We start from the raw sequence: 15,087 nt of genomic DNA, 5'->3' as shown, positions 1-15,087 counted from the left end.
TTTACTCCTATTTTATATTTTTTTTTCTGGCTATATGACAATTTATTTTTATCTATAATAACACAGATAAAAATAATAACATTCTTTTCTTTCCTAAATTTAATGGCATAAGAGAAAAAATAAAAGAGACAAAGAACATATCTGAAAGGGAGAGTTTGTGGGAAACCATGAGAACGAATTTGGACTTCATGAAATCAAGGAGAGAGAGGGCGTTTCTAAGTTGGAGAGAGGAGCAAATTTGATTGTCTTAGTCTACGAAGTGGTTGCTATCGGCGGCAATAGTGGTGGTGCAGAAAATGGAGTTGTTGGGTCTGATAAAAAAAATCATGGCAGTGGAAAGAGACAAAAATGGCACTAACATTAGCGGCCATCTCTTCTTTGGCATTCCCATCCATGCCTACATATGCTTCGTCATTGCTTAGTTTCTTACTTCCTAAATTTCTGAATCTCTTACCTGGGAATATGGAATTTGCTATGGAGGTGAGGTTCGATTCTTTTGGATTTGGAATTAGGGTTCATGGACTCAGAGACTGATTTAAATTAATCTAATAAATTTATCTTATCAGCAACAAGAAGGTACACTAAGCGAGTGCCACGCTGGCAGTTAACACGTTAGCCACATCAGCGCAGGAGATGACAGAAGGACTAACACAACTAAGGTAGTTATCTTTCGAAAACGAATTTAATTAATTTTATCTTTTGGAGACAAAAATAAATATTGAAATATCTTTCATGAACACTTTTGACTATTAACTCATTTTTGTTTATACCCTGAATATGAACAATAAATTACATATCAATTCTATACTAATGTGTCATTAATATGTTAGTCTAAGTTGTCAAGGGTAAGTGATACTTTAACATATAATTGCCATGTTAATTAGCATCTCCAATAATGATATTAACTTCTAAGAATATAATTAAAGGTAAAGTATTAGATTGGTTCTCTACATTTGGGCGTAATCCTGTTTTAGTCTTTAAAATTTAAAGTGGTCTATTTGAATCCAAAAATATTTTATTTAGTTTTAATGTAGTCCCACCGTGAGATCAAAGTTAAATAATTAACGGAATGTCCTACATGACAGCAATACAAGAACAAGGTCAATAATTTGGAGAACAAGTACAAGCTCCAAAGGCATAAAATCAACCGTGGATGCATCAACATTTATTTATCATTTTTCTTATAATTTAAATGAAATATTTTCTATAGAATTAAAGAGAATGATAAATAAATGTATTGATGCATCAACGGTTGATTTTGTGCCTTTAGAGCTTGTACTTGTTCTCCAAATTATCGACCTTGTTCTTGTACTGCTGTCATGTAGAACATTTCGTTAATTATTTGACTTTGACCTCACGGTAGGACTACATTAAAGCTAAATAAAACTTTTTTGGATTCAAATAGAACACTTTAAACCTTAAGGACCAAAACAGGATTACGTCCAAACGTAAAGGACCAATTTAATACTTTACCCTATAATAAAATATATTTAAAATATTAAAAATTAAATTAAGTATTAAAATATTTTAAAAATTATATGAAAAAAAAAGTATTCATTACTCAAAATACTTTTTTTTTACCAAAGACAGTTATTTTATTCCAACAATGAAAGAAATACAAGCATACCAAAATTCAGGCGAAAGCAACAAAGAAAATGGGGGTATCCCAGTAAAATCAACTAAGTGATGAATAATTAAACATAAACTTTTTAGACAAAAAAGAAAGAGCCGATAAATTAGGGTTGTAAGGTTTTGCTATTTTGTCTGAAGGAGTGGAAGATCTCGAAGCTGCCTCCAAGCTTTTTTCTGGAGTCACCTTCATTCTCTCAAACACCCAAAGATTTAGCAATTTAATTCTGCCAGCAGATAATAGCCGTGAAGTTGAGCTTATCCTCTTTGTCGCTCTATTGCGCAACGTTTACCTTCAATCTCAGCCACCATTGATGGAAGTGACCGTATGGTTGAGAAGGTAGGAATCTGGCCAAAGATCTTTTCTCCCAAATGCTTCTCGCCTCTACACAAGTAAGTAAACAATTATTAATTGATTCACGGTCATTGCAGTAACGGACACATTCTAGGTTTAAAGAAGTAAACCTGGCATTGAGGTTCAGCATTAATGGGAGGGCTTTATGGCACACCTTCCAGAGGAACAATTAGATTTTTTGGGGATTGCAAGTTTCTAGATTTGAGACCAGAGATGGGGGGTTCCGCATTACGTCTGGGCAATGGTCAATTGCAACATGGTAGAATTGGTAAGCAACGTTATAGTCTTATGTGACATCATAGTTGTTTGTCTTGTTGAGACACCATTGCAATTTATCTTCTTCACTTGTAGGTTTAATTGCGAGGATTCTGCTGGCAGTTTTTGAAGGAAAAACACTGTGAATTAGAATATAGTTCCATGACCGTGGGTTGAGCATGAGGTCTTTCACCCAGAAAATTGAGTTACACTACGGTTGGAAAGATTGATTACAGTTAATGCAGAAAGGAAAAGGAGGTGGTAGCTAGGGGTCCCTAAAAACTTTAATTCCGCTCCCAGATCCTACTTTCCAGTTCAAGCCTTTCTCTACAACTCTGCGCCCTTCCAGAATAATGTGCCAGGCCCATGAAGGTAAGCTTCCAACCTCTGTAGTTAATGCGTTTCCATATCTGAAATATATGTCCTTTAACATTCTGCTCAGTAGGGAATTAGGTTGCGTAGCTAATCTCCAAAATTATTTTCCCAATAGAGCTAGGTTCTGGACACATAAGTCCTTCACCCCAAGGCCACCCTCTTTTTTACTCCGTGTCATCTTGTCACAGCTCACCCAAGCCATATGCCTTTCTGTCCCCTTTTGACTCCACCAAAATTGAGAGAATATACTATGAATTTTTGATAGTAGAGTGTCCGAAAGACGAAAACAGGAAAGTGTATAGATAGGAACAACTTCACTTACTGCTTTGATGAGAATATGTTTTCCTGCATTAGATAGCACGTTAAGTTTCCATCCCATAAGATTCTTTTGTACCCTTTCTTTGATTGAGTTGAAAGTAGCTTTTTTAGATTTATTGATAATAGAAGGAAGCCCCAAGTATTTATCTTGTGCACCAATATGAGTTATATTTAGTCAAGTTGCCAGAGAATTTTTGATTGTTTCAGGGGTGTTATTGCTGAAGAAAATTAATTATTTATCCATGTTAACATTTTTTCCACTAAAGCTCTCGTAGTCAGTTAATATGCCTAGAATGCTGTCAAAAGATTCATCCGAGGCTTTGCAGAAAAGAATGGAGTCATCAGCAAAGTGGAGGTGGTTGATAGTGGGGCATCACCTACTAATTTATAGTCCTTGAATCTACCTGTTTTGTTTCACTTTGTGTAGCAAAAAGGCAAAACCCTTTGCACAAAAAAGAAATAGATACGAGCATAGAGGATCTCCTTTCTCTAGTTGGTTTAAAAAAAAAATCATAGGGTTGACCTTCCACAACAACGGAATAAAAAACTGTTGTGACTAGTTCTCGGATCCAATTAGTCCATCTAGTTCCAACACCAAGCTTCTCCAAGATGAACCATAGAAAGTGTCATTCCACTCGATCATAAGCTTTACTCATATCTAACTTGATAGCCATTTCAACCTGAAGACCAATCTTTTTTGTTTTTTAAATAGTGCAGCAATTCGTGTGGAATCAAGATATTATCAGAGATAAGTTTTCCCTTAAGAAAGGCACTATGATTAGGGATAATTAAGCCATTCATGCAACCTTGCAGCCGGTGAACTAGGATTTTTGAAATAATTTTATAAAACACTATAGACAAGCTAATAGACAAGCTAATAGGTCTCACCTGGTTCATGATATTCGCATCAGGGATTTTTGGAATGAAGCAAATATTTGTGTGATTGAAACCTTTCAGTATGCGCACTCCACCAAAGAAGCTGGTAACTGCTTTGAACACATTACTTCCTACTATTTTCCAAAAGAATTGATAAAATTTTGCTGTCATTCCATGTTCCCCTAGAGCACTCTAGGGATGGATGCTGAAAGCCGCTCGCCTAACTTCTTCCATAGAGACTGATCTTTGTAGCCTCCGGTTCGTGGTACCTGTAACCTTTGGCTCAAAATCAGTTAGGAATGATTCTGGGTCGGCCTGAAAGGAGGAAGCAAAGATGTCTCTGTAGTAATCCCCAGCCACGGATGCAATGGCCGAATTAGTTGTTACCGTCTCTCCATTCCTTCCAATTAGCCTCCAAATCTTATTTCTCTGGCTTCTAGTCTTGACTTTTTGGTGGAAGAAATGAGTGTTTTTATCACCTTATTTTAGCCATTTAACTCCAGATTTATCCTTCCAATAATGTTCTTCTTGCAAGTAAGCCACTTCTAATCGATTCTCAAATTCTGAGATCTCCTCCTTGCCAGTTATGCCTGCAGCTCTTAGCTCCTCCAATTGGCCTTCAATTTCTGCCATACTTTCCTGGTATTGGATTTTTTTGAACATTGCCATGCCATAATTTGGTGTTTACAGTACTTTAGCTTCTAGGCCAGCTTATACATGGGAGACCCTTCAATCTCAATCCTCCAAGATTTTTGAACTATTTTTTGAACATCTTCCACAACACACCATCTTTCTTGAAACTAAAATCTCCTTTTCAATTGTTCATTAGTTGGATTAGTTTCGAGAATAAGTGGTGTATGGTCTGATCCAATTTCTGATAATGTCAACAATAGTTGCGTGTGGGCAGCTGGCTAGCCACTGTTCACTGGCCATAAATCTGTCCAACCTCTCTATCAATAGCTCTTCCGCTCTTCTTTTTATTACTCCATGTAAATTGTCTACCTTGCATGCCCAAATTCGCTAACCTATTATTCCCAATGAAGTAATTGAAAGTTGAGATTGATTGGGAAGATTTAAGTCCACCGCCAGCTATTTCAGACTGGTTAGTGATGGAATTAAAATCGCAAAAAATCACCACTTTACCTCCCAATTGTTATATAATGGTTGTAATGTCCTCAAATTGTCACTGCCCCACCTGATCATTACAGCTCATATGAACCCCATCAATGTCCAAGTCTCATTCAACATAAATCTAGTCCACCATGAGAATGTTGAATGACTGTAATTTCGGTGTCTTCTTTCCAACATAATGCTAGTCCACCAACTCTTCCTGTCGGGTCAACCAAGAAAAATTTAGAGAAACCACACGACTTTAACTTTCTTTCCACCATTCGAGATTGAGTTTTGATCTCACAAAGAAAACCAATCTCGGGAGAGTGGAATTTGTTGATCCCTTTAAGGTTATGGATTGTTATGGGTCTTCCCAAATTCTGACAATTTCATGTAAGTATCTTTATGGGCTTGTGTGCCAATTGATGGCTAACACCCTCCACCTCAATGTCTCAGTTTTGCATTTCATCTAGGCAGATTCTTTTCTGGCCTTCTTCCATCTCCTTCCCTTCAGATCTTCTCTTGGTTCCACTAACAAGGCCATAGTTCTCTCTCCCCTGTCTAGCCATACTCTTTAGGCATAAACCTCTCGCAAAGATCTTCATCGGTACTGTATTATGCTCACCGGTTATTCAGTGTTTAATTGCAAATTCAGTTCCCCTAGAACAACACGGTTACCATGATACTCCATAGACCTCCACTCCTCATCAGGAATGATTCTACCAGTGTCTTTTACCTTGTTTTCCTTGTCCTCTACTTTATCATTTCTTCTACTGTCATTTTCTTTCATGTAGAGACTAGAAAAACTATTAATCATCTATGTTGGGGTTGGTTTCTTTCTATTCCTTATTGATTCTGCTGCAGACCTAGCAGGGCGTTCACCATCATGAGTCCTAAATGTATCCACCATCTTTTCTGTCTGATCTACCCTCAACCACTGTTCAATCTGGTCTTGATGCACACATTCATTGGCTGAGTCTTTAAACAACTTGTTACATGTCTTTTCCTCGTGCCCTATATGAGCACAATAAGTGCAGAATTTTCCAAGGTGTTCATACCTCAGCCCTACTTCCAGTGTTCCTTTGATCCGGTCCAATGACTCGTAGATTGTCTTTGAATTTTCTGTCGCTATTAATTTCTACCCTTGTCTTGATGATTCTTTATTCCTTCCCCTGACATTTAAGAAACTAATGTCTAGAGTCTTCTGAGCTTTCCACTTAGTCAGTTATCCACTTCCAATATCTTACATTTTTTGTGCAAACTCCAAAACTGCACCTGCATTGGAATGAGTCTAATTCAGCTCTCTGTAGCACTCTCCCAGTCAGTTGATTTTTTTAAATGCAGAACATAATCATTAAACAACTATGGAGATCCCCCTTCTATTCTCGCAGCCTCCCCTTCATGATCGAAGAAAAGTGGTATTGATGATCTCCCATGTTAGCTACCCTAAATCCAGCCGAATCCCTTCATATGGTTTTAAGGGCACTGTCTAGCGTCCCTACCGAGAAGGTTTTGTCAGTAAAAAATCCTTCAACAAGGCTTTTAGAATAGGCGTTGACTCTCTTAGAGACATCTCCCTCCTCCAAACAGATTGGTCCATCATTCTCTTCACCACTATCCTCGTTTCTCTATTGCCGGTTATCCCTTCTATTTTGCATATTGACAACACAATGCAATCAAAGAGAGAGAGCCGATTGATGAGTACTGAACAGCGATCAAATCTAAAAAAAAATTCTTAATAGCCACCAAAATCCTGAAACAGAGCACCCAAATTCTAATAGAGCACCAAAATCCTATTAACAGGACACTTTTTTTGTCTCAAAATACTACTATATTATATAATTAAAATATGAGTTTAATTTGTACATTCATTATATAATAAAAGAAAATGATATTTAGTTAGTTGTTACAAAAGCAATGTTTATTTCTAAAGATCAACTAGAACAGAAAAGTTAAGATTTAGTATTATATTTGGTGGCGATAAATTAAAACTAAAATTTTAATCTAAAAAATTTAAAATTTTAATTCTTTCAATATTTTTAAAAAATACAAAAATTAAAAATTAAAATTTCTAAAAACAAATACCAAAATTTTAATAATATTTTTTTAAAAAAATACCCTTATTAAACTTTTTAATTTTCCATTATACCCTTTTTCCCGTATTTCCTTCCTAGTTTCTACGTTCAGCAACGACCGTCACCGCCTCCTTCTTCTCCTCCTTCCTCCAACCGTCTCTCTCTCTCTCTCTTCTAGAACTTAGGTGTAGTGGCAACGTCTCATCCCTCTGTCACCGCCGACATCTCCCCCTCCCTTTCCGTCTAATCTCTTTCTTCCTCCTTCTCCTTCTTCTTCCTTGGTTTGATCTCTCTCTATTTTCTTTCTTTCCTTCCCAGCTTCTTAAGTTTTTTGCCCTCTTCTACTTCTTGCTTTGTGTGCTTAATTATTAATCTTATGCGTGACCATTGTGATTTTAATATGGTATTACCAAAATTGATGAAACTATAATTTCTAGTGGTTATTTCCTGTTCTTTGATTGTGCCTGTGCTGTCGTATTATTGCTGGAAGTAGTTGTTGTTTTTTATCCATGCTCCTTAATGTTAGTATTGGAATCTCTTCTATATCATATTTGTTCTTGCCTTCTCATGGACTACAATGGCTTGGAAGTTTATGAATTTGCTTTTATTTTTGGTTCAACATTTGGATATTTGACTCATTAATATGCATTGAATTTCTAGTTGTGAAAAAAGAAAAATAGAGTTTGTGCATGATTGCTAATCGAGTTGACTTTATTGAAGATTGTTTAAAACTTTCTGATGATGATGATTTTGATAAGAGAAAAGGACAAATTAGTCCCTAACCTTTTAACCCGTAGACATTTTTGTCCCTGACCATTGGAAAATACTTTTAAGTCCCTGACGTCCCTAAAAATTAGACGGATCAATCCCTCCGTCCATAAGCCACCGTCAGACCTGACAGAAAAGGCTGACCTGGCTCCCCCTCTGCTTACCTGGCTTAACGGCGTTCTCACGTGACACGTTAGTGGGATGAAGCTTTTGAAAAAGGGACACATAAGTCCCTGTCACTCAAAACGACGTCATTTTGTGTGATGCCCCTTATATACACTCTCATCCCTTTCCTTGTGTACAATGCCTATTACACCCACAGAGCTTTTACAGAATTACATTAAACCCTAAGGAAGATCAAAGATCAAATGCAGGAATACTCTATTTCTCCCTCCAAAAAACCACCATCCAGACTGAGAAGGTTCCAGTGTGCATTCGCTATGGAAGAGGGAGAACCATATACTCTGTTTCTCGTCTTCTTTATAGAGATTTTCTTCCTCATCAGTGATTTTCTTTGAGTTTTATTCCTTCTTTGTTGAGATGCCTGCTGATGAAAAAATCGAGTGTTCTTGTTCCCCGGTTTCAACAAGTTCGCACGAGATCTTTGGGCCCATTTAATCTCTTCTTGATAGAAGAGTTTGTCTAAGTCTGCCTGTGCCCTTTTCAAATTCAGAATTGTTTCTTCAATTTGTAAGTGAGATGTAAGTTATCATATGAGTTCTTATTTTCCTTTATTTGTTTCGGAAGCTCCCCAAATTTCTCTTTTCTCCATTCTTGCAATGCTTTGCTCCCCAAATATATGGCCTCTTCCTTTTTAAGTTCTCCCCATGAACATCGATTAGGATTGGACAATGGCCTGATCTGTATCTTTGAAAATGCTTTACCACTCCTTCTAGGAATGCTTCCTTCCAAGTTATTATTGCCACTGCTCTATCTAGACTTTCTTGAATATTTGCTTCCCCAACCTGATTGTTAGACCAAGTTTAAGCATATCCTACAAAGCCTAAATCTAGAAATTGGGATAAGTAAGATTTTGAGCTATATGACAGACAACAGTAGTAATAATGGTATGAGAAACAACTCCAAAATAAGGATGGAAAATCATAATCTGCAAAGTTGGGGCAAATGGGTTCTTTGGATACAAAACCTGAAAAAGGTTGATGTCATTTCCCATTCCATATGAAATCGAAAAGAATTGAATGGGGGAAACACTTACGGAGCTGATTCCAGCGGTGAAGAATGGGATAGGACCAGGCTTCTGGTTAGGAGAAGCGGCAGCTTTTGCAGCGCGGTAAGCTTCTGGCGGCATGATGCCGTAAATAACGGAGACCTTAACTCCAGCATTCTTCCAAATGGCCTTGTCCTGAAGAACCCTGCTGATGCCGCCACCGCCGCCGGGCCTGGACCAAACATCCTCCTTGAAGTTGGCCCAACCGTCGGTGGCATCAAGAGCGGTGCAGACGGGGTCCTGAGCTTCTCTAATCATCTTCTCGAAGCGGGCCCTTACAGAAGAGGAGGAGGAAGAATAATGGGCCATTTAGGGCCAAACGGAAAATGACGTAGTTTTAGGGTTGAGGGATTTATTTGTCCAATTTTTAAAACTATCATGTTCCCACGTGTGTATCTATGACGCCAAGTCATCAGAACGGAGCCACGTCAGACTTTTTCGTTGAATCTGACGGAGGCATTTGGACGGAGGGACTCATCCGTCTAATTTTTGTGAAGGTCAGGAATTTAAAAGTATTTTCCAATGGTCAGGGACGAAAATGTCCGCGGATTAAAAGGCCAGGGACTTATTTGTCCTTTTATCTTTTGATAATGATAAGTAGAAAAATTATGATTTATTTTTTTTTATTTTTTAATTAATAAAAATATTTAAATAATTTTATTTTAAGAGCAATGTTATATAAATATTATTATTTTTTACTAATAATAATTTATACTAATATTTATAGACATTTTACACACAAAATATATAATTTATATTTATATTTATTAAAACTTTGTATACATAAATCAATACAAATTATATTTACGTTTTTAGAATTTATATATATAAATTAATAAAATTTATTTATTAAAGATAATTAATATTTTTACTGACCAAATCAGATAATAAATACTAAAAATTGGTGGCCTCTTAATAATTTCTCTTATTTTAAACTAAATTAAACAAAATACTGACATAATTCAATTATGTATATTTCATATCAAACGTAATATGAAAATTGAATTTAGTATTTATTTTTTTATTTTATTCTTTTTTTTTCAAAGCAGTTTAAGTAAAATTAATTTCTTTTTAAGATAGCATATATAAAAAGCTATTTATTTTTATTATTAATATATGGCATTATCGTACTTTTATTAAACCATTTTAAACCTAACATGCAATTAAGTGTTAGCGCGACAAGTCACCAAAAAAAAAGTGTTAGCGCGACAATAAAAGATGTTTTATTTGGATAATGAGTATAAAAGTTAAGTGATTTTCTCTGTACATATGGCAAGTAAAAAAATTTGAATAACAATGACATTTTAGCAAATCAAGAAATTATTAAGCTACACACTACTAACTATATCCTCATGTGACCCGTGAAAACAGAAACACCTTCAAAGTCAGAATCATAGTACTATATATATGTACATTGTGCTTCTTAGCAAAATCAAAATTAAAATTACAAAATTATTATTCTTAGGAAAATCAAATTTGTAATAAGTTTAATAATTATCCATAAATTAAACTCACCAATGAGTCACATGACCATATATGTATACATGCTTCCAAAAATAACCCTTCAAATTGAACTGTTTGATTCATTTAGTTAGCCACGAGTTTTGAGGACAGAATGGACCCAAGGGGTTGTTGTGAGAGAGAGATTATTATAGTATATAAAGTATAGTACTAAGTACTAACACACAAAGTATGGTCCAATTTTCTGATTTCTGAACCTATATAGTTCAATAGAAACTGCATACCATCACTGTTTCAAAGCCACTGTGCTTTATTGTCCTTTCATTTTCCACCCTTTTAGTTTCAATTCTCAAAGGGTAGTGATGAAGAGAGTGGTTCAATAAGATAAATAACCCACAGGCAAAAGCACACACACACAACAATGAAACATATGATATTATGAATTTAATTTTGATGCACTGATACAGTATAAAATATTTTAGGGTAAAATACTAAAATGATTTTTTATATTTAGATGTTCTGTTTTGGTCTTTGTTGGTTCAAAGTATTTTATTTGACTTTAAAAAATTTCATTTAGCTTTAATATAAATTAAAGTTAAATAATTAACGGAATGTGTTACATGGCGGCAGTACAAGAATAAGGTGGATAATCTAGAGAATAAGTATAAATTTTAAAGACACAAAATCAATCGTGGATGTATCAATATATTTATTTATCATTTTTCTTAATTCTATAAAAAATATTTTATTTAAATGATAAGCAAAATGCTAAATAAATATATTGGTGTATTCACGATTGATTTTGTACCTCTAAAATTTGTATTTATTCTTCAGATTATCGACCTTATTCTTATACTACGGTCTTGTAGGATATTTCGTTAATTATTTAACTTTGACCTCACGGTAGGACTACATTGAAGATAAATAAAACTTTTTTTAATTTAAATAGAACATTTTAAACAGGATTATGTCTAAATATAGGAGATCAATTTAATACTTTATCTAATATTTTATATAATTATACAATTAAATTCATTATTTTAAATAATTATTCATTCTGTTTATATAAAATATATAATTATTTTTATTAATATAATATTATGTAATTAGATTTACATGGAAACTATTTTACAAGGAAAGAAGATCAAAATTTAATTATTATATTATATTATATTATATTATATTAGTGGATAAAAAACCTTATTTGTCTTGCATGCTAGCTATTACATGCATGATGCATGCACACAGCACACCCTTTCTTTTCTTTTGCATGGATAATGTAATGGTCCCCTACTACTTACTGCTTATGTAACCTTCACTTTTTTCTTTCTTTCTTTTTCAAACACCCCTTAACTAATCCATCAATCCTTAACCCTTTTATGTGCATCCATTATTTCCTCCAACTACCAATATGTACTTTAATAACCTCCTACTAATAAAGTTATCACTCTGCCATTCTATTTTTACAATTAAAAATTGTTCTAAACAAATGTGAAATCAAGGCTTTAAATTATTACACTAACTCCCTTTGAAAATTTGAAATTTCATGATACTGCATCAAATTATTAATGAATAACCCTATTTAGTGTTCATATAGGACAAAACTGAAACAAATAAAAAATATATAAAATTATATTACTGCAGAGCTAATTTGCCAATTTCTCATCTAATCTAATATTCAATAATAATAATTAATAGTCACAAGAGTGTGGAAATTGCAGAGCAAGGCTGCATAAAAGCAAAAGGCTATTTTTTGCTTTCATATAAATAAATAATAATAGGCTAGGCCTCTTTAATGCATCTCTGATCATATATTAAAGTCATTGTTATTATGACCTTGAGCCTTGATAACTGTGCTAAGTTTTTCTTTCTTTTTTTTTTTATTTCTCTAATTTGTTTTCTTCCTTTCTTATATATATATAGTGCCCACACTTCCTTAGCTTTTCCATAAACACAATGGAGTAAAGAGGGTCAGGTTCCTTACTCAGCTTTTTGTGTTTCCTCCATTCCTCTTTTCCCATTCAGTTTTGAGCACAATTTCAGGATCTTGTTCTTTCTTACTCTCTTGATGCAACAGGAAGAAAATAAAATGTGTGCTCTTCCAAAAAAACCTTTGTAGTTTTTTGTAGGGCCCCATGCTGAGTTCTTTGTCTTCATTGTTGAGAGCTGATTAACTCATTTGTTTCATCTTCATTCTTCTCTCTGCTACTCACCTTTTGCTATAACTTACTTGAGGATTGTGTCTTTTATCCCAAAAGGAGAAAACATTTCTGATATAACTAAACCCCATCATCATCAAAACCATGTAATCATATCATAAGATGCAATTGAGTTTCATCATCTTTGCCACCATATTCTTGAGCTTGTTATAGTCCTTTCTTTTTGGTTCAGTAACATTATCATGGAGAGGTTTAAGGCTATTATCATTAGTATTAGTCTTAGTCATGCAATTTTTGCTATGGTTTTATTCTCACTTGGTGAAAGTTGCTGTGGACAAATAGTAGTAGACTATGATGTAGCTCCAATGGAGAAAAATGAGCAAGAAGCTTTATATTCTACCATTCAAGGCTTTGTTGGTGATTCATGGAATGGCTCAGATCTTTATCCAGATCCTTGTGGTTGGACTCCAATTCAGGTAACTGTTCCATTTGATTATACTGCAGAATAGAATAGTGTTGGTTGAAGGTTTATTAGGCCTTTTCTTATGATGAGTTTCAGAAAAGAATATGATAGCTACTCTTAATTATTCAGAATTAACAATGAAGCTTTGAACATAATCTCCTTGTTTATTTGAGATTTCGTTTATGTATTATTAAAAATTTAGATCCATGAGGTCTTAATTTTGAAAATGATTTCTGATGTGAACCTTATCTTCATAGTAATGATTTCCCCCATTCTTTTATTCAAAAAGTTTTGTTTTTTCGTCATAGTAAAGTGTAAAAGGTTTCATGGTACAGCAACTATTCATTTTCTGATTAAACCGTGTACTAGGAATAGGAATTTTGGTAGTTATTTTGAAATGATAAGTTTTCTACAAATATTGCAATAACTTTTATTCTTTTTTCTTTTTATGATCTATGACATCTGTGTGGTGATGTTATTTTAAATTGCAGGGTGTATCTTGTGATCTGTTTGATGGATTTTGGTATGTTACTGTCTTAAACATTGGACCAATCCATGATAACTCTCTGGTTTGTGCTCCAAATTTGGAATTTAGGCCACAATTGTTTGAGCTAAGGCACCTGAAATCTCTGTCCTTCTTCAATTGCTTTCAATCACCAAACAAGCTTCCGGTTAGCATCCCGGCTCGAAGCTGGGACAAACTAGCCGAAAGCTTAGAATCGCTTGAGTTCAGATCAAACAAGGGCCTAATTGGAACCATTCCTTCAAGTTTTGGTGTCCTCAAGAACCTCGAATCGCTTGTGTTGCTAGAGAATGGCTTATCAGGTGAAATTCCAACAGAAATTGGTAGTCTCATCAAATTGAGAAGACTTGTTCTTGCTGGAAACTATTTCAATGGTAACATTCCAGATACATTTGGTGGACTTAAGGACTTATTAATCTTTGATCTAAGTCAGAATTCGCTATCCGGGGTGTTGCCTTCGACACTTGGAAGCTTAACTTCAGCATTGAAGATTGATGTTAGCCACAACAACTTGGAAGGTAATTTGCCAAATGAATTTGCTAATCTTAAGAATTTGACACTTATGGACCTCAGAAGCAACAAATTCTCTGGTGGATTAACTTTGTCTCTTGAAGAAATGTGTTCCTTGGAAGAAATGGTTTTGTCCAACAATCCCTTAGGTGGAAGCATCAATGTCCTAAAGTGGGAAAAGCTTAAGAACTTGGAAGTTTTGGAACTCTCTAACATGGGGCTAATAGGTGAAATTCCTGAGTCAATATCAGAGTTAAAGAAATTGAGATTTCTAGGCCTCAGTGATAACAACCTCACAGGAACATTGTCACCTAAGCTAGAATCTCTTCCTAGCCTCAATGCAATTTATCTAAGTGGAAACAATTTCATAGGAGAGCTTAAATTCTCCAAGGACTTCTATGGAAAATTAGGGAGGCGTTTTGGTGCATGGAACAACCCAAACCTTTGTTACCAAATTAGAGAAATGTCAAGTAGCAGTGTTCCTTATGGAGTAAAACCATGCCAACAACACCAAGAAGAGGTTAATTTGGTAGAATATAATTCAAATTCTAAGATTCTCAATGGGAATGTGAATGTGACTTCACATAACTACATATCCTCTATGGGGGTTTCTAGCCATGTTACCAATGGGTTATGGTGCAGTTTTATGGAAACAATGTTGGTGATGTGTCTATGTCTAGTTGTATAGTTAGCTCTTCCATCAAGAACAAAGATTCAACTTGTATTTCTTTTTTCTTTTAATTTTTCTTTTTTAGGCTTTTTAGTTTTCTTCTAACATATGCTGATAGTGTTGTCAATTACTTAATTTATTGCCCAACAAATTAGTTATCTTCACCTGAACATTGCAGCTCAATTAATATGGTTTCTTTAATTGATATCTGTATAATATAGTAACTACTCCACATTATGAAACCACTTGAGTGTTTGTTGCCAATCTTGTACTTTGTTTCTAACATCTTGTAAGAATTATTTACATATATTA

At 34.6% G+C, this 15,087-nt stretch overlaps 1 protein-coding gene across 3 annotated transcripts; it reads left to right on the top strand.

Moving 5' to 3' along the window:
• The first annotated feature begins 1,727 nt into the window (after positions 1-1,727).
• LOC112712700 (uncharacterized) lies at positions 1,728-15,020 on the top strand. 3 transcript variants are annotated; one of them, XM_025765631.2, is made up of 5 exons: positions 1,728-1,969; positions 2,062-2,252; positions 2,336-2,611; positions 12,952-13,085; positions 13,564-15,020. In XM_025765631.2, exons 3-5 carry the CDS (start codon positions 2,593-2,595, stop codon positions 14,791-14,793), a joined length of 1,383 nt encoding a protein of 460 aa, XP_025621416.1. In that variant the 5' UTR covers positions 1,728-1,969; positions 2,062-2,252; positions 2,336-2,592; the 3' UTR covers positions 14,794-15,020. The 3 variants fall into 3 exon arrangements, with proteins under 3 accessions (XP_025621416.1, XP_025621418.1, XP_025621415.1); XM_025765633.2 differs by lacking the exons at positions 1,728-1,969; positions 2,062-2,252 and having other exon boundaries at positions 2,401-2,611; positions 12,955-13,085; XM_025765630.3 differs by lacking the exons at positions 1,728-1,969; positions 2,062-2,252; positions 2,336-2,611 and having other exon boundaries at positions 12,300-13,085.
• Positions 15,021-15,087: the final 67 nt, after the last annotated feature.

Source organism: Arachis hypogaea, chromosome 9, assembly GCF_003086295.3.
Source record: "Arachis hypogaea cultivar Tifrunner chromosome 9, arahy.Tifrunner.gnm2.J5K5, whole genome shotgun sequence".
Classification (NCBI taxonomy): domain Eukaryota; kingdom Viridiplantae; phylum Streptophyta; class Magnoliopsida; order Fabales; family Fabaceae; genus Arachis; species Arachis hypogaea.
This window is presented reverse-complemented; position numbering and strand designations above follow the sequence as displayed.